The sequence below is a fragment of the Lonchura striata genome, chromosome 18 (assembly GCF_050655825.1).
Source record: "Lonchura striata isolate lonStrDom1 chromosome 18, ASM5065582v1, whole genome shotgun sequence".
In the NCBI taxonomy this organism is placed as follows: Eukaryota; Metazoa; Chordata; class Aves; order Passeriformes; family Estrildidae; genus Lonchura; species Lonchura striata.
The window spans coordinates 14,632,482-14,650,143 of NC_140720.1; the positions used below are offsets into that span (position 1 = coordinate 14,632,482).

A 17,662-nucleotide genomic window follows, 5' to 3' on the forward strand; every position below is an offset into this window, starting at 1 on the left:
TTCCCTAGTGGAGTCTTCCCAAAGGCAAGGGAAGGAAAATTCCCAGGAGGCTTTCCCCAGAGCCTATTCCCTCCAGGCTTTTATCTCAGCACAGCTGACTTTGATGTTATCAGGGATAATTTTGGCTTCAGAAGTGCCTTTGCTGTGGCCTGAAGTTTCCCAGCAAGCTCAAAGCCACATCCTTCCTGATCCCAGGCAAGCAGCTCTGACCTGATGGTGCCCCTCAGCTCCTCCCTTTGCTCCTGTCCCTCTGCACCAAGGCCACCGCGGGCTGGCTGAGGTGTGGCACAGGCTGGGACACATCCCCTGGGGCACAAATCCAGCCTTGCCTCGCCAGAGCCGCCTGATCTTGTGGCATCGGGTCCAGAGCAGCCACAAGAAGTTGAGCAGGGCTGGAGGTGGCATTTCCCAGCCTGGCACAAACAAATGGAACGAAGTCTGTGGAGAGCTGGAGCAGCCTTGGCAGGAGCCCAGACTCAGGGCTGGGCAAGCTCCCAGCAGGGTGAGTGAAAGCAGCACTGCCAGGCTGTGCTGTAGCAGCCCCAGCCTGCTCAGTGCCGCTGGGCAGAGCCAGTGCCACCCCAAAATCCAGGTCTCCGTGGTTGGCACGCCATCAAGATTGTCCCTGTGCCACCAGGTGGCAGCTCCTGTGCAGGGATCTGCCTTTGTGCCAGGTGTGGCACCGTGTCCTGCAGGGCACAGCTCCTGCCACTGGCAGCCCGGGGCTCGCTGGGGTGTGAGGGGACACACGGGGCAGAGGTTTGGTGCCCTGCAGTCACACGGTGTGTGCCAAGGTGTGCCCTCTGCTCCTGCAGCATGGCACGGAGCTGAAGGCAGCACAAGCAGAGGGGCTGGTGGTGGGGTCAGGTCTGACATCCTGAGGGATGCTCAGCTGCAGCAGCTCCTCCTCCTGCACGGACACAATGCCCAGTGACCAGTGGATTGCCCACTGCCAGCCAGGAGCTCTGGGGGCTGCAGGGTTTAAAAAAATATATTTAATTTGGGGGATAAATAAACCATGTGCCTCAGCATGTCCAAAAGTTGCTGTTTTGTCAGCCTGCTTTTTTCAAAAGCTCTTGATGGCTACCATGAACTGTTAATTACAGCTGTGCCAGACTCCTCCTGGGGTTCCTCGAGAGAGTTAACAGCCTTTAAATGCTCTCCACCAGATTGTAGAAACCAAAACCACTTGTCACCCAGAAGTTCTCATGGTGTCACCTTCCTGGCAGGGCTTCAAATTTGCTGCTTCATTTGCACCTCTTCCCTCTTTCAGTGTGACTGCTCACCTGAACAGCAGAAGCAGAGACCACCCTGTCCTGCTGTGTGTTCACAGCTCCGTGAGTGGATGAAGCAGGAGGAAGCAGACATGGACTTGCTGGGGGCCAGGGATGCATTTTGGGGACAAGTGAGTGGTGCAGAGCCCATCTCATCCCTGCTCCTGCTCAGTGCAGCCCTGCTCTCTGGATCTTCTCTGGGTTTGGCCTTACCAGGAGCAGGGACAAGGTGGGCTCTGCACCATGTCCTGGGGTTTGAGGTGCCTTCTAAAGGTGGCAGCCAGCCCCAAACCCACCCAGGTGCTGGAGGGAGCCCCTGTGTGTGCCACACACGGCTCCAGGGCAGCCTCGTGCCGTGGTGGCACATCCACATTGTCACTGCTGCCTCTTTCCTTCTCAGGCAGGCAACAGAGGCACGGAGCAGCCAGAGCTGGGTGACAGCATATTGTAAATGCAGGAGAACCCAATGGGAAGAAACGACAATGTCTGACTCAATTCCGAAGGCTAAATTATTTATTATAACTATGCTAAAATACATTAATATACTATATAAAAGGAGGATACTAAAACTACATACTACTTTCTCTGACTCTAACACAACTCGTGCCCCTCTCTGAGAGCCCAGCCCCAGGTGGGTTGGATTGGCCACCAGGCTCAAACAATCCTCACCAGAATCCAACCAAGCACTCACCCCAGGTAAACAATTCTCCAAACACATTCCACATAGGAAAAACAAGGAGCAGAAATAGAAATTGTTTTCTCTTTCATTTCTCTCTGTGCACCTCTATGAAAAATCCTGAGAAGGAGAGAAATGTGCTTGCCACAACAGCACCCAGCTTCCCAGCATGGAGTTGCTCCCTCTGGATGTGTTAGTCTCCAGTGTCTGTGGCTGATGTGATGCTACGGGAGTGTGGCAGAGCTGTGTGCCTGCTCGAGGTCAGCACAAAAAGCTCTGTGCTGGGGACTTAGCAGGTGCTGTTCATGTTCCTCAGTTGCTGAGAGGTTTGGGGCAGGCCCTGGGGACAGAGGGTGGGAAGTTTCCGCTCCTCTCTCCTCTGTGTGGACCTTCTCCCTTTCTTGGGGATGTGGTAGCAGGTAAATCCAGTTGGACCAGAAAAACTATTGATAATAGGGGAGGGAGAACAAGATAAAGGATCAGCCCATGGTTTTGTTGTGCAAAAAGCACGGCTGACCTGCCAGAAGCCCTCACCTCCAGGTGCTGGAGCAGGGCCCTGCAGGTAAACAGCTCCAGGGGGTGCAGCAGGGCTCCTCTGCCAGGCTGAGCAGCAGGACCTTGGGTGCTGCAGGGCTTTCCCAGCTTGGCCTGGCCAGCCCTTGTCGTGGTAAATTCTGGAAAGACACTTTCTGAATTCTGGGGACATCCCAAGGCTCCCTCCATCCCTCCCATGGCAGCCATGCAGTGTCAGATGGGACCACACAGGCAGGTGCACAAGGGGCTGGGTCACCCACCCACTCTCAGACATGGTGTCCCCTCTCCCCAGCTTTGGGGACAGAGCCTGGCCTGGCCTGGCCTGGCCCCAGGGACGTGTCTTTGAGCAGACCCCAGGCACTGGCTGCTCTGCTAAGAGCAGGGAAGGATCAGCCAACATCTGCTCTGCTTTGCCAGAGAGGACATCTCGGTCCAAGATACCTTGGAAGAAGGGGAAAGGCAGTGGTTTGCACCATCACCCTCCTTTCTCAGAGGTGTTTCCCACTCTGCACCCCTCCAAGGCATAGCTCAGAGCCTCCCAGGCTGCCTCATGCCAGTGGAGAGGGGATGGCCTTTGAACTGTGTGTTTGGCTTATCTGGGCCCTGCTCAGCGGTCCAGGGCTGACCGAGGGCTCTGCCAGGCACAGGCACCTGAGATAAGAGCCAGGCTGGGCCAGCAGGGCCAGGGGGAGCGAGCCAGCATGAGCCAGCCTGAGCCACGTCCTGCTCGTGAGGTCCTGACCTGCCACCTCAGGCTGCGCTTACCCCAGAACCTCCCTGCTATGGGCAAGGGCAGGAGGGGACTGTAGGGTGCCACATCCTGCCACTCTGGCACAAAGATCACGGAGTCACGGAATCCCTTTGGTTGGAAAAGGCCTCTGACCTCATTGATTCCAACCTTTGACTGAACACCCCCTTGTCAACCAGACCACGGCATCCAGCCTTTCCTTAAACACCTTCAGGGACAGAGACTCCACTGCCTCCCTGGGCAGCCCATTCCAATGCCTGACAGCCCTTTCTGAGAAGAAATTCCTCCTAATGTCCAACCCAGACCTCCCCTGGCACAGGATTATGCCCTCTCATCCTGTCACTGTGTGCCAGGGAGAAGAGACCGATCCCCAGCTGGCCACACCCTCCTGTCAGGGACTTGTAGAGGAGTGAGAAAACCTCTTCTTCTCCAGGCTAAACAACTCCAGCTCCCTCCTCACTTGTGTTCCATACCCTTCACCAGCTTCATTGCCCTTCTCTGAGCGGTTTTGCTGCACCCCCAGTCCCCTTTCCCCCCTCTGAAGCCCTGGGGGTGTGGGCAGAAGGGCAGAGCACAGCCCTGAGCCTCTGTGGTCCCGCAGCCAGCACCCTGCTGTCACCCTGCTGTCACCCTGCTGTCACCCTGCTGTCACCCTGCTGTCACTCTGCTCCAGGCATCCTCCGTGTGGTCGCCTCTCCTGCCTTTGGTTGTAGTAACACCTACAAATCCACCACAAAGCCCAGCAGAGAGAGTCAGGGAGCTCCCCAGCGGGCGCCGTGCCTGACCCCGTTTGGCGAGGGGAGCTGTGGCCGAGCTGCTCCCGCTGCCCTCCCCTCCCCAGCGGGCAGGGGCCGGGTGGCAGCCCCCCGGCACATCTGATGATGAATTTTTCATGCTGCCATGGCCGTGCCTCCACAGGCAGCCATATGGCCCTGAATTTTCAGGGGGTGACACAGCCACCCGCTCCGGCGGCCAGGCTCCACGTTTCAGGGTTTTGGCACTTTCTTAAATGTGCCTCTGACCCGTGTTGAATGAATTTGGATGTATAAATCCTCCAGGAGATTTTTGATTTTTGGAGATCTTTCTTAAATGCGCCTCTGACCCGTGCTGAATGAATTTGGATGTATAAATCCTCCAGGAGATTTTTGATTTTTGGAGATCTTAAATGCGCCTCTGACCCGTGCTGAATGAATTTGGATGTGTAAATCCTCCAGGAGATTTTTGGAGATCTCATTCTCCCACCTGCACAGTTCATCATGGCAAAGACCACGACATTTTCCTCCACCAACCTGTGGCTGGCAGCCAGCTGGTGCAAAATATGTTTATTCTTCTCTTGTGTTCTCTAGCCACGGGGAGGGATTGGGTTCTGTTTCCAAGAAGTAATCACTGGAATAAAAAGACCAGGCTAAAAATGATACTTGCTGGTTCCCATTGTAATTTCTTTTATGTTCTTTTCCTAATCTTTATTTGGCAACTACCATCATAAAAGGTTTTTCACACTTATTTAACTTCTAAATTAAGCACCACTTAATTTTGGGGCATAGTCCAAAATGCATTGTAGCACAAAACAAGTAGAGCAGATGAAGAACTGTGCATCTCATTTTCACCCCGCTGAAAATAAAACCAACAGTAGAAAACCATATATCATGGAAACAGTGAGATGTGAAGAAATGAGCTCCTCCAGCCCTTGAAGCTGCCATTCCACCAGTATTTGCATGATTGGGCCATAAATGCTTCCAAATGGCAAATTCCTGACTTTCCCCAGGTCACTTCCCCCGGACCATTGGTCATCCATCTGGAGGCAAGCCTCGCTATGTCCCTTGTGACTTTCTCCAGCAGTTGGTAATAATTAGCTGCGGTTAACGAAGGGCCAGTGTCAAGAGCATGTGAGGCACGGTGCCGATCGCAGGGAGAGGCATCCAGTGGGTCAGAGCCAGCAAGGCAGACCCTGACTCACAGGGTGGGGACAGCTCCAGGCTGGGGGACCTCTGAGCAGGACCCCAGACTCAACCTATGCTCTGCTGGCTCTGAGTTTTCCAGAAAAATCCTGTACCCCTGAGGGCTGGGAGCAGCTTTTAGTGCTAGAGGCAAAAGGCATCAAATCCCTCCATGATGCATCCCCATTTCTCTGAGCTGCCTTTTGTTACTGGGGTACGTGTGACCCCCTCTTCCTGCCCATCCTTCCACAGCTTTAGCTCCAGCTGGGTTTTCAGCTTGATTTCATCCCTGTGTGTCCAAGTGGTCATGGTCTGTCCTGTCCTTCCTGCTGTTCTTTCCTTCCCTGAGACAATCCGTGCCCAGCCAACCTTCCTGCCACAACAGCAAGGAGAGTTCCGTGAAATCAGCCTGGCCCTATCCCTTTGTGGTGTCCCAGATCCACCGTCCTCTCTCCCAGGGGGACAAGGTGACACCACTGCCAGCCTCAGGCACAGAGCTGCTCCCATGTTCACACCACAGCCTGGCACTTCGTGGATGCCAACACGGTGCCATCCCCACACAGCCAAAATTCCCAGAGGACCAGGGCTGGCAATGGAGGGATCCGCAGTAAAGGAAGCAAGTGGAGATTGAAGCAAACTCCTGTTAAAAGGTGTTTTGCTTTTATCTTCCTTTGAACCTGTCTGGACAGGCTGCAAAGGAAGGGGAGTGGTTGGATCTGAGGGGATAAAGGAGTGTTGGGGAAAATGCAGGCACAGTGGGGCTCGGGGACAGGGATAGGGTTTGGACTCAGGTTTTGGGGTTGAATAATGACAGAGGGTATTTGTGGAGGGGCTGGAGGTGTGTGACAGCCTGGAACAACACGTGAGTGCTCAGGGAGCCACGGGCAAAGGGTTTGGGTGGAGCAGGGCTCACCAAGTGCTGCTCCCCGAGTCTGGTGACTTCCTAAAAATCCAACCCCCCAAAATCCCCACAGTTCAACTGAAAAGGCTTGTTTGCCTGCTGAGTCCCTTCCCCCACTGCAACAAACATCTTGGTATGCATATCCTTCAGTTCACAGGCTGGTTCTTTCAGAGTTGAACTAAAATAACACCAAGATATTCTTTCAAAAAAGAAACTGGAGCACATCCTCTCCGAAAATACCAAAATAATTCATGCAAATTTTCCCCCAAACCCGTTTCTCCTTTCCTGCAACCCAAACTCTTTGTCGAGCTCGCCACAAAGCCCCGAAAGGTTTTGTTGGCTGCAAATGCAGGCGATCCGTTCAGCCAGAACGTGCTCGGGGACCCGGGGGCAGCACCCCAACCGTGTCTCCCCTCCTCTTTAGTGGCAGCACCCCATCAGTGCCCCCCATTTTCCCCCACATTTGCACCCATCTGGTGGGTTCACCGGGTGGCTGCGACCGGGTGCTGCTGTCGGGCACCCCAAGGTGCCACCTTCAGAGCCTGCAGTTTCTGAGGAGCACAAAATCAGAGTAAGAATAAAGACATAAGAATAAGAATAAGAATAAGAATAGGAATAGGAATAGGAATAGGAATAGGAATAGGAATAGGAATAGGAATAAGAATAAAGAATAAGAATAAGAATAAGAATAAGAATAAGAATAAGAATAAAGAATAAGAATAAGAATAAGAATAAGAATAAGAATAAGAATAAGAATAAGAATAAGAATAAGAATAAGAATAAGAATAAGAATATCCGCGGCAGGAGCCCGCGGACATGCTCGGGGGTGGCACCGTGGGACCGCCGGGCGTCCGTGTGGCTGCAGCCCAAACACGCACGTGTTTGTGTCGGACAAGAAAGTTACAAAAAAGGGGAATCCTGCTTATGAACCGTGCGGTGGTGGAATGAAAAGGAGGTTGAAAAAAAAAAAAAAAGAAAAAAAAAAGAAAAAAAAGAAAACATCAGTTCCCTTCTGGTCTGGGTAAATGTTTAATCCCCAGCTCGGAGGAAAAAAAGGCAGCTCAAAAGTGCTTTTTTTCGCAGCAAGTCTGAACCAGTCAGCCTGGTGCCTCCTCCCTCCGGCTTACACCCTCCCTCCCACCGCTCCGGAGGAATATCCCAGCCGGCTCCAAAGTGCAGCCGGGCACCCGGGGCAGGACGGAGCCAGCCCCCAGCCGGGGCAGAGCAGAAGTTTGTGTGCCCGGGGCTGGCTGCCACGCTGCCGCTCCCTGCACGGCTCCAGTGGCTGCATTGCCCAGGATGGGGTCCCCGCACTGGAAAAGGCTTTGCCTGCTGCTCCTGGCAGGTTTAACATCCTCCCTGCTCCTCTACAGTCACTACCACGCCACGGTGGAGGCGCCCACCAGCCAGAGGATCATAGCCAGGTAAGGGGGACGGGGATGGGAGAGGGGTGGGAGGCAGGGATCTGTAAATCCCGTGCGCTGGGATGGCGAGGGGAAATCGGGGTGCCGGTGTGCGCCCTTTAGGGCTGGTGATCTCTGCCCCCGGCCGGTTTGGGAAACAGGCTGGCAGCAGGCTCTGCCCCCGCTCTGAGTTGTCCTGGGCATCGGCTCCTGCCCGGGGCCACCAGCCCAGCCCAGCGCTGCCCAGAGCGGGACCCCAATGCCGTGGAGGGTCCCCCAGGGTTCCACCCGCACTGGGTGAAACCCCTCCGAGGGTTCAGCGCACAGAAACCATTGCTGAGGCTGGGCTGAGCCGCTCCGCTGCCCGCAGTGCTCCGGCCGGGCTGGGGCGGGCTGGGAGCCCGCTGCCCGTCCTGGGGAGGCTTGGCCCCCGCGGAGGGCAGGGCACGGCCGCCCCGCTCTCAGATCCCCGCACTGCCCGCACGCTCGCCAACTCGCCTGCAGCGTTTCCCGAACTCCAGCAATCCGCAGCTCCCCCTTTGTCTGCCTTCCCCGCATCCTCCAAAGCTCCCGGAGCCCCTTCCTGAGCCTCCCCGGTGCCCAGCGGGACGGGGTGCCGGGGTGCCGGGGTGCCGGGGTGCCGGGGTGCCGGGGTGCCCCGCCGAGTGCGGGGGAGCGGGCGGGGAAGGAGCCCGCACAGCGCTTGGGCTGCGGGACCAGCTGCATCAGGTGAGCATCAGGTGCTGGGCCAGGAGTGCGCTGGGGGTGTCCCCCACCTCCTCCTGGGTGCTTTTGGCTGCCATGGGGGTGACAGAGCCCAGCTGGAACCGGGGATGCTGCGGGGACCGGAGCCGGCCCTGCGCAGGGTGAGATTTGCAGCGGGATTTGCTGAGGGTGCAGCCGGCTGAGCTGCCCCGGCCTTCAGAACTTCTCTCTTCCCCAGCTGGGAGCTCTCCTTGCCCGATCCCACCGTGCCATAGGCAGGGGTCCCCTCTCCTGCCGGGCTGGTGGGTCAGGACTATCTGCAGCAGCCCGGGCTGGCTGTTGGCTCTTTCCACCCTCGCCGTGCCGGGTGTGCAGTGATACCAGCGGCAGCGTTACCAAAAACTGCTCGGGGCAGTCACAGCTGGGTGTGAGCAGCTCCCACAAAGAGCTTGATGTCCACGAAAGGGGAAACTGGGGCCCATGGGGGCAGCAGGACACACCCATAGCCCATGCTGGAGCTGGGAATGGAAAGCAGCCGTGCCCTGACAGGGTCTATGGCCCAGCAAGAGCAGGGTGTGGAGAAAACCCATGGGATGGAAGCAGGGAGCAGCTCCCCCCACCACGTATCGGGCTAACCCTGCCTGGACCTGCAGCAGCTCCAGGTCACCTTCCTTGGAAAGCCAGGCCAGGCTCCAGCCCTGACTGATGGGACAGCTTGTCCAGCCCCAGAGAGGGGTCCAGGGGGAGGTAACACAGAGCTGACCTGTGCTCCAGAGCCCTCCTGGACTCTCCTCTTGGCTTTGATTCAACCCCTAGAGCTAAACCCAAAGCAGAGTGCTCTCTGCTTTGATTCCCTGACTTTACCAACATGGCACTGCGTGAGTGCTGCTCATCCCAACAGAGCTGTGTCCCTGGAGGAACTGCTGCTGCCCTGCCAGCTGAGTGCAGAGCTGCATCTGGGCTGGCCACTTCACAGGGCTGAGGTGCAGAGCACTCATTTCCTGGACAGGAGGAGCAGAGTCCTCACCTGTGGGTGCAGGTGACTCCGTTTCAGCAGGAGGTTTGTGTGAGCAGTGGGGTACAGGGGGACGAAGTGGATCAGGAGGAAGCTGATCTCTGATGGATGGTGACTGCGGCCAGCACCAGGTCACCCCAGGACCTGATCCCCACAGCAGTGCCAAGTCCCCCTGCAGTTCCACACAAAGCTGGTGGCCCCATGGAAGTGTGAAAATGCTCTGTTCCCCACAGAGATGGGATGGAGGGAGTGAAATCCCCTGGGGTTCAGCTGAGCACAGCCCTGTCCCACTCCCTGCTCATCCATCTCTCCCAAAGCCCACTGGTGATCTGCTGGCTGCACTCGTGGCTTTATTCTTAGGGCAGATGGGATGAGCACAGAGCTCTGCCCAGCCTCGCTGTGCCACTCCTGCTCTGCACCAGGAAAAGATGCTGCTGGAGCTCAGCCCTTCACAGTGAGACACAGCAAGAGCGGGTCCTTGTTGCTGTTTTGGCTCCCTCAAATGTTTCTGTGGGGCCCTGGGAGTATTTGCTGAAGATAAGGCTGGAGTGTGTGCTCACAACACTCACACACAGCGTTATCTTCCGGAAACGAGGGATGGCCTTGGACCAGAAACGTCACATTTGTGAATGTCACGATGGTGAGGGAGTGCACCCAGGCTTGGCTGCCTCTGCTGCCACCGCCGGTGCCCGGGCAGCCACAGCCACTCCTTCCCGCAGCCCCATTGTGCATCTGTGGTCCTGGGCAGGATTGCCATCTTCTGAGTCAACCAAGCAGCACGAGTGGTGTGTGTGTGCTTCCCCACATCCTGGCAGGTGACGTCAAAGCGCTTGGCTCCCCATCGTGCCGCCGAGATGCTGGCTGCTGGGGGGCCAGCGGCCCCACGCCCTTCCCAGCAGGGTTTGGGCAGCAGCAACGCTGGAGAGCTGGCTCCAGCAGCCACAGCTGGCAAGCGAGTGCAGGGAGGTGCTGGCACTGATTTATCAGTTCAGCACAAAGCCTGGAAGAAACGATGAGCAGGTGCCACCCACTGTGTCCGGCCATGGGTGGGGTTGGGGCCCAGCTCCCCTGGGAGGTTGGCAGGAGCCAGGCTGAGCCTCCCTCCAACCTCCCTCCATCCTGGGCACGGCCAGGCTGAGCCCCCTGGGGCTCCCACAGATCCTGGCAGCTCAGAAAGTAGTGCAGCACCCTGCCACTGCCCCTGCCCAGGGCTCTGCCTTGTGCTGCAGGCACTGGGTGAGCTGGGGATGGGAAAGGGGAGAAACATGAGCGGGAGAGCTTGGAGAGCTGGGGAGGGACTGGGTGGGCAGAGATGTGCAGCTGGGGCTTGTTGTGAACCTGGTGGGGAGGGCTGGGGAGGTGGTGGGGCTGGGTGAGGCTGCTTGGATGCAGCTCAAGCCTGGAAATGGTGGGTGAGGGTGACAGCCTCAGGGTTTGGTGAGGGCTGTGCACCTCCGTGGCCAGAAAATGGGTGGGTGGCCAACCCAGGGGCTTCAGTGCATTGCAGGAGCCAGCTCGGGGGTTGGAGCAGGGAGGTTTCCCCAGTCCCTGGTCTATCCCTTGGGTGGTGGAGGTGTTGATAAGCTCTGCTGCTGAGGCAAGGGGATCTCCTGCACTGTGAGATAAAGGCAGCAAGAGGGGCTGGGCACTCCCTGCACCCCAGGGCAGCTCACTGGGGCTGAGCCCACTCGGATCCAGAGCTGTGGGACACTTGTGGGGGACAGCTTTGCTCTGGTTGATGTGCTGTCTGTACCAGGGTTGAAAGAGCAGCTTCCAGTGCAACCACCAGGTCTGGTACAGCCTCTGATGGCCTTGCCCTTGCTGTGAGCAGACCCTGCACTGCCCCCTGCAAGACAAGGGAATGGACGAGTTTGCTCAGGCTGGGATTAGTTGGATGATGCAGGATAACAGCAGAAAGGCCCTGCAGAAAGCTGCAGCTCTGTGACTCTCTGGGATTGCTCAGTCCCATCTTGGTGGACCCTCTGGAGCATTTTCCCTCCCTCCTCTCTCTGCCTGCTCAGGTGGTCTCAGGATGAGCGTCAGGGGTGAGCTGTGCTGTGCTGACCCCTGGGCTGTTTGAGTGGTGGGGGCTCTGCAGGGCTCTGCTCCTGCTGGGAGCCTGACTTCCCAGGAGACACAAGGCAGGACACACAGGCTTGATTTAAAAGCTGCCCTGCTCCAGTGCTAGGGCTCAGCCTGCTGCACCCTCAGCATCCCCTGCCCAGAGCTGGGATGGTGCTGGGAACAAAACCTGCTTGGCGCTGCCTTTCCACGCACAGCTGGGTTCCAGACCCCAGGCAGGGTGCTGGGCTGACCCCCTCCATGTCATGCCATGCCTCCAGAGTGGCACGGAGCAGGCTTTGGGTGGCAGATGGGTTTGGATCTGCTCCTGGGCAGGGCTGTGGGTGCTGCTGGAGCTGGCAGGGGCTGTGGCAGGGACAGAAACCCAACTCCCGCTGTGCTCCTGTGCCAGCACACCTCGTGCCAGCAGGGCCAAGGGGGGGTGAGGCTCCGTTCCCCACCTGCTTTTACCTGTCCCCAGGCTCCCAGGCAGAGATCCTGTAACAAGGAGCCCTTGTCTCCTCCACAATGCCCCGCTTCTGGCCGCAGCACCTGCCGCCCGGGCTGGCGGCGGGGCTGGGGGCTCTGAAGGGCCTTTCTGTGTGGGGATGAATGGTTCCCTGTTCCCCTCCGGTGGGCTCCCACCTCCTGCTCGCCTGCCCACCCCCAGCCCCGGTGCCCCCCCAGGGCTGGGTCAGCACAGCCTGGCCCCGTGGGGCTCAGGGCACCCCAAGTTCTTCAGGGTGGGCAGCCCTGGTTACTAAGGAAGGATCGGGGCATGCCTCAGCCGCCCCCATGGGAGAGGGTGTCCCATGCACCCCAAGAACCTCCAGACCCCAGCTGCTGATTGCTGCTCCAGTAGAACAACTAAATGTGTCCTGCTGGCCTGTCCAGTTTATTCCAGCCCAGTTCCCTTTGGACTCAGGAGGGGTGGGATGGTGGGAAGAGCCAGGGAGGTCTCACCAGGATTCCCCCAAAGCTGCAGGCTGGGCTGGGTGTTGTTTTTGGTATTTGGGAGTCCTGGAGCCACCAGGAGTTGGTGGCTGCACAAACCCTGAATTTTGCAAATCCTTGTCTCTCCACTTGCAGATGGTGTGGGTGGGCACAGGCAGCAGTGAAGAGGAGAGAAATGGAGGGGTCGTGGTGCTGTCCTGTAGCTCTCACAGGTGGGGGGATGTCAGGGTGCTCAGTGTCACCTCAGCTGAGCCCTCACTTGTCTTCTCCCAGCTTGCTGCAGCCGGGGCCACTGGTCCTGGCTCCCTCAGGGACACCACAGGGAGCCAGCAGCCGCAGCTGGGCTCTTGGAGGCAGCTTGGAGAGGTAAGGAGGGAAGATGCTCAGCCATCCTGGCAAGAACTGGGAGGCCCCTGCCCACTGTGGGCATCCCCAGTTCCCAAACAGTGGATTTTTAACTCTGCCATTTGTTTCCCCCATCCCAGTGGGAATTCCTTCAAGCCCTCTGCCGAGCTGGAGGAGCCGGAGCCCAGCAGAAAGCAGGTAAGCATTAGCACAGCACAGTCATGTCCATGGTGCCCCTCCATGCTGGTGTTTGTTGGTTGTAGGGCTGCGTGGGGAGGCTGAGGAGGAGCAGCATCCTCTGGAAGGGGTTTGCAGAGGAGCAACCTTGTCCATCCACACAAGTGATTCTCCCCAGGCCTCCCTGCTGCCATTCCCCTGTGTGGAGGCTGGAGCCAGCATCACCACCCCATCCAACCCCGTGACTCCTGGGCCAGCAGTGCATGAAGACTCATGGGGATGGACCCAGGCCGTGAGGGGAGCTGTTACTGCTCTGTTCTCATAGAGCAGAGCCCTTTAAAGGGCTGCCCACACCTGAAGGTGCTGGATTTTTCATGCCCTCAGGTGCCTGTGTAAGCCCTGGTTCTGCCAGCCCCGCTGAGCTGGGTGCCAAAGGCTCTTCTGCAGCACAAAACCAAGGCACGAGGCAGTGCCCTGCCTGGGTGACCCAGCAGAACGTGTGATGGACAAGGAGCATTTCTGTCCCTGGGTTTGTTCTCACCTTGGTGCCTGCTGAGGGGTGGGGGTGTCACAGGCAAGGCAGCCCCAGGCTGCAGACTATTCAGGGATCCTCCTTCCTCCCTCCCAGCCCAGCCCCTGCCTCCACTCTGTAATGGCCAGAGCAAAGGCGGACCCCAAATTTCGGGAGATCTTCCGCTTCAACACCCCCGTGCTGATGTGGGACCAGCACTTCACCCTGGAGACCTGGAACAGGCTGAAGACACGACATGTCCCCTATGGCTGGCAAGGCTTGTCCCTCACAGGTACAGACCCCGCTGGGATGTGGGGCAGCTTGAGGGGATGGGGAGCCCAGAAGAAGGGATTGGAGATGTGGGCCAGGCCAGGAGCCCTAAAGGAGCCAGGAATGTTGATCTCTTCCCACCCCACCTCCCAGGGCACAGGGTGCGGCTCTTGCTGCATCTTGTGACATTTTCCCTGAATAAAAGCTCCAGTGTGTCCCTGATTATTGAGTGGGGCCGGATGAGCTCAGACAAGCAGCTCCATTGTTGTGCATGGAGATTGTTTCCCTTCCCACCCCAAACCCACTCTCTGTTTTCCCTGGCAGTTGCCAGCTTCAGTCCCTGGGCTGGGAAGTGCTGGGAGTGGTGAGCTGGAGAGAGCCAGTGGCAGTTGCAGAGACATTATCAGGAGGGGATGTGGCCAGCACAGGCAGCAGCATCTGCAGGCTGGAGATATCTGGATGCATCCCTGTGCCTTGCACAGCCTTGGGTGGTCACCGTGGCAGGGTTAGGAGCGTGGGGAGATAAGAGATACGAGGATGTGACACCAAGCTGGGAGAGGAGGGCTTATCTGGTGCCGCCATATGCCACCTGCAGACCTCTCCCCTGCACCGGGGTGGGTGTGAGTTTTCTTGTGTGCTGCTCCTGGCTGTGCTCACGTGGGTTGGCACACACCTTTTCCCTGGCTGACCGGTGGCATCCTGCTCCGTTCCAGTGGTGGGCAGCACCCTCCAGCTCCTCAACGCCTCGGCCAACCGGCACCTCTTCGACAGGGCCGCCTTCTCCGGGGGCTGTGTCCGCTGCGCCGTGGTGGGCAACGGTGGCATCCTCAACGGCTCGCGGCAGGGCAAGGCCATCGACAGCCACCACCTGGTCTTCAGGTGAGGGTGAATCCCAGGCAGGATGGGGCCGTGGCAGCTGGGAGATGCCGGCCCTGGACATGAGCTCTCTGCTTTTCCTGCAGGCTCAATGGGGCCGTGATCAAGGGTTTTGAGGAGGATGTTGGCACCAAGGTCTCCTTCTACGGCTTCACGGTGAACACCATGAAGAACTCCCTCATCTCCTATGAGGAGTATGGCTTCACCCAGGTCCCCCAGGGCAAGGTGAGACCCGAGGGCTTGTTGGGGATTTGAATCAAATTCTCCTTTCAAGCTGGGCTTGCTTCTGAGACTTTCTCCCCATCTCGGGAGCCCTCAGTCCTTGCCTGCAAGCGTGGGCCGTGTCCCTAAACCCCCCTCCAAATGTCCTGTCTGTGTCCCTGCTGCAGGACCTGAGGTACATCTTCATCCCCTCGGATATCCGTGACTACCTCATGCTGAAATCGGCCATCCAGGGCAGCCCAGTGCCCGAGGGCTCGGACAAGGGGGACGAGTGAGTAGCTCCCCAAGATCCCCCCAGCACCCCTAGTGATGCAGGTGTCCTCACCCTACAGCTGTCCCTCCTGGGATAAACCCCCAAGGAGCTCCATGACAAAGTTCTGCCCTTCTCCTTGCCTTGCTACAGCCCACAGAAGTATTTCGGACTGGAGGCATCTGCAGAGAAGTTCAAGCTGCTGCATCCTGATTTCTTGCAGTACCTGACAGCGAGGTGAGGGTGATGAGCACTGTGGCTGCTGCCTGGCTCTGCTCTGGGCTGGGCTCAGACCACCTCCCTCCCCTCTCTGCTCGTTCCAGTACAGACCAGTAGCTGCCCAGCATCAAAGTGCAGTCCCAGTCTCCCCCAGACACTGGAACCAGCCCTGCCCTGCTGTTTGCACACAAGGCAGAGGCTTGTCTGCCCTGCCATTCCTATTCAATGCAGCACAGCTCACATCCCCTCCTACATCCCTGTGCTCACCTTGCTCCCATTCCCCAAAACAAATTATATTTTGCCCCAGTCTAACAGGAGCAAAGGTAGGTCCCAGCAGGATGGTCTTTTCCTGCCTTTCATGAAAGCAGGTGCCCAGGTTGGGGTGGCTCCAAAGAGCAGAGAGGTGCCTTTTACCAACCTCTGAGCAAATGAGAGCAGCCATCAGAGAACCCACCTGAGCCCTGTGTTTCACTGAGCGCTCCTGCCTTACTGGTGTCACTGGAGAGGGCTGGGGGGGTGTGGGGCTGGGGGCTTCAGGGCTGTGCCAGCCCCACAGCCAGCGTGTCCCGTCAGGTTCCTGCGGTCAGAGCTCCTCAACACCCAGTTCAGCTCCCTGTACATGCCCAGCACCGGCGCCCTCATGCTCCTGACCGCACTCCACACCTGCGACCAGGTAAGGGGGTGTGGGGAGAAGGGAATCCCCCCTTTGGCCGTTCCCCTGGGGAGAAGGGAATCCCCCCTTTGGCCGTTCCCCTGGGGAGAAGGGAATCCCCCCTTTGGCCGTTCCCCTGGGGAGAAGGGAATCCCCCCTTTGGCCGTTCCCCTGGGGAGAAGGGAATCCCCCCTTTGGCCGTTCCCCTGGGGAGAAGGGAATCCCCCCTTTGGCTGTTCCCCTGGGGAGAAGGGAATGCCCCCTTTGGCTGCTGTGGGGTTCTAGTGTATCCTGGTGGCTGTCCTACATGTCCCCTGTCCCTGAAGGGAGTGCTGGTGGTGATGGACCATCCAAGTGAAGCCTTGACCCTTCCTGGCTGCCCCACCTTCTTCCCCACAGGTCAGTGCCTACGGGTTCATCACGGCCAACTACGAGCAGTTCTCAGACCACTACTACGAGGTGGAGAAGAAACCTCTGGTGTTTTATGCCAACCACGACATGATGCTGGAGGCAGCGCTGTGGAGGAGCCTGCACCGCGCAGGGATCATCACCCTCTACCAGCGCTGAGGCCGGGACGCTGCCCACAGGGCCAAGTCCAAGGACTCTCGTGGCTCTTCTTTCTCCTGAGGGTCACCTTCTCCCTCCTGAGGGCTCTTCCCAGCTGGCCAGCCAGCCCACGGAGCAGGCTTGCTGCACCACAGCCAGCAGTGATGTGAGGATAACGGGGAGGCTGAAGCTGGTGGAGGAATGTTGCTTTCCTCGGGGATCAGCACGATTGAAGGTGGCCTTTGGGGCAGCCATGGCCCTGCCAGCCCCATGGATGTGGCTTTGGGGCAGCAGCAGAGAACAGAAGGGGCAGGGTGATGCTGGAAAATGCTCTTCACCTTAAATGCTCATCACCATGGTGGGACAACAGCAGGCAGGAGAAATCCTCGCACTGGAGCTCGGGTGACAAGAGGTGATATGTCTGGGGAACACCTCTCTCCAGAAAGACAGCAGAAAGTCCCAGCCCCAGCCAGCTGTGTGGATGTGTGCCACATTCCAGAAGGATCCGTTTGCCTCCCTGGTCCGTGGCACAGACAGAAGGACAGACACAGTCACTGTCCCCTTCTTGAGGTCTGGTGTTTTCTGGCAAGGAAGGGGCTCAAAAGCCATCAGCGACAAGGAGGGTCAAGGCAGGTCAGCCGGGACTCCAGGAACATGTCCAGGCTCTGAGCAGCCCAGAGGTGACCCTGGCCTCAGCCACGTGTGTGGCACTGGCTCTGTCAGCCTTTCCTTGCACAGGGACTCTGGTGCCTCTGAGAGGCAGCCCCACACCAGGTGGGTCAAGGTGTGGTCACTCTTTAATTTCCTTCCCTAAACCCCAAGGGAGGGAGGATCCTGAACCCTTCAGCGTCCCTCATACACCAGCACTGCTCAGGGACTGGGGGAGGCTTCCCCAGCTGGTGGGGCTGGAGACAGAGCAGTGTAACCCAAGACACTTTCCCACTTTGTGTAATTACATAAATGTTGAATGATTGTTTTCTTTAATATGTTTCTGTTGTTTTGATGAACTGGGTGGGGTGAGACCCTCCCCCCACAGCAGAGAAGCAGTAACAGGGAGTAAAGACTTCAACTGGGGAACAGCTCCAGAGGCAGACAGGGATGGAAACCAGTCTAAATCATGGAGACTGAAGACTCAGCTCTGCGCACAGCCCTTTTTCCACTTGGAATGCTATTTACTGTGTGAGGCTGGTGTACAGAGATGGCAAAAGATACCCTGGCCCTGAGCCAGGGAGCCTCCAAACCCCCTGAAGCTCTCAGCAGGCTGCTTCGAGCTGGTTCAGACACAGGTTAGGTTCCAAGCCTGTTCCAGATATAATCTCTAGCTTGGGGCCCATCTTGTGTTCCCAGGTCTCAAACTAACCTTTGTTCCCACCAGAGCCACCCTAC

At 57.8% G+C, this 17,662-nt stretch overlaps 1 protein-coding gene across 5 annotated transcripts; it reads left to right on the plus strand.

The window, feature by feature from the left end:
- Positions 1 to 7,251: 7,251 nt before the first annotated feature.
- Positions 7,252 to 17,260, plus strand: ST6GALNAC2 (ST6 N-acetylgalactosaminide alpha-2,6-sialyltransferase 2). Of its 5 annotated transcripts, none has more exons than XM_085556958.1 (10): positions 7,252 to 7,494; positions 12,344 to 12,574; positions 12,694 to 12,751; positions 13,359 to 13,533; positions 14,225 to 14,390; positions 14,474 to 14,612; positions 14,777 to 14,880; positions 15,013 to 15,096; positions 15,652 to 15,751; positions 16,130 to 17,260. In XM_085556958.1, exons 1-10 carry the CDS (start codon positions 7,370 to 7,372, stop codon positions 16,295 to 16,297), a joined length of 1,350 nt encoding a protein of 449 aa, XP_085413084.1. In that variant the 5' UTR covers positions 7,252 to 7,369; the 3' UTR covers positions 16,298 to 17,260. The 5 variants fall into 5 exon arrangements, with proteins under 5 accessions (XP_085413084.1, XP_021402681.2, XP_085413086.1 ...); XM_021547006.4 differs by having other exon boundaries at positions 12,482 to 12,574; XM_085556957.1 differs by lacking the exon at positions 7,252 to 7,494 and adding an exon at positions 8,241 to 10,008.
- Positions 17,261 to 17,662: the final 402 nt, after the last annotated feature.

What these genes read in the sequence shown, in the direction of transcription:
- ST6GALNAC2 (XM_085556957.1), top strand. Translation starts at nt 9,791, where the DNA reads ATGGCCTTGGACCAGAAACGTCACATTTGTGAATGTCACGATGGTGAG. An exon ending in CCCAGGTCCCCCAGGGCAAG is followed by an intron (nt 14,613 to 14,776) that starts GTGAGACCCGAG and finishes TCCCTGCTGCAG; the next exon opens with GACCTGAGGTACATCTTCAT. An exon ending in TTGCAGTACCTGACAGCGAG is followed by an intron (nt 15,097 to 15,651) that starts GTGAGGGTGATG and finishes GTGTCCCGTCAG; the next exon opens with GTTCCTGCGGTCAGAGCTCC.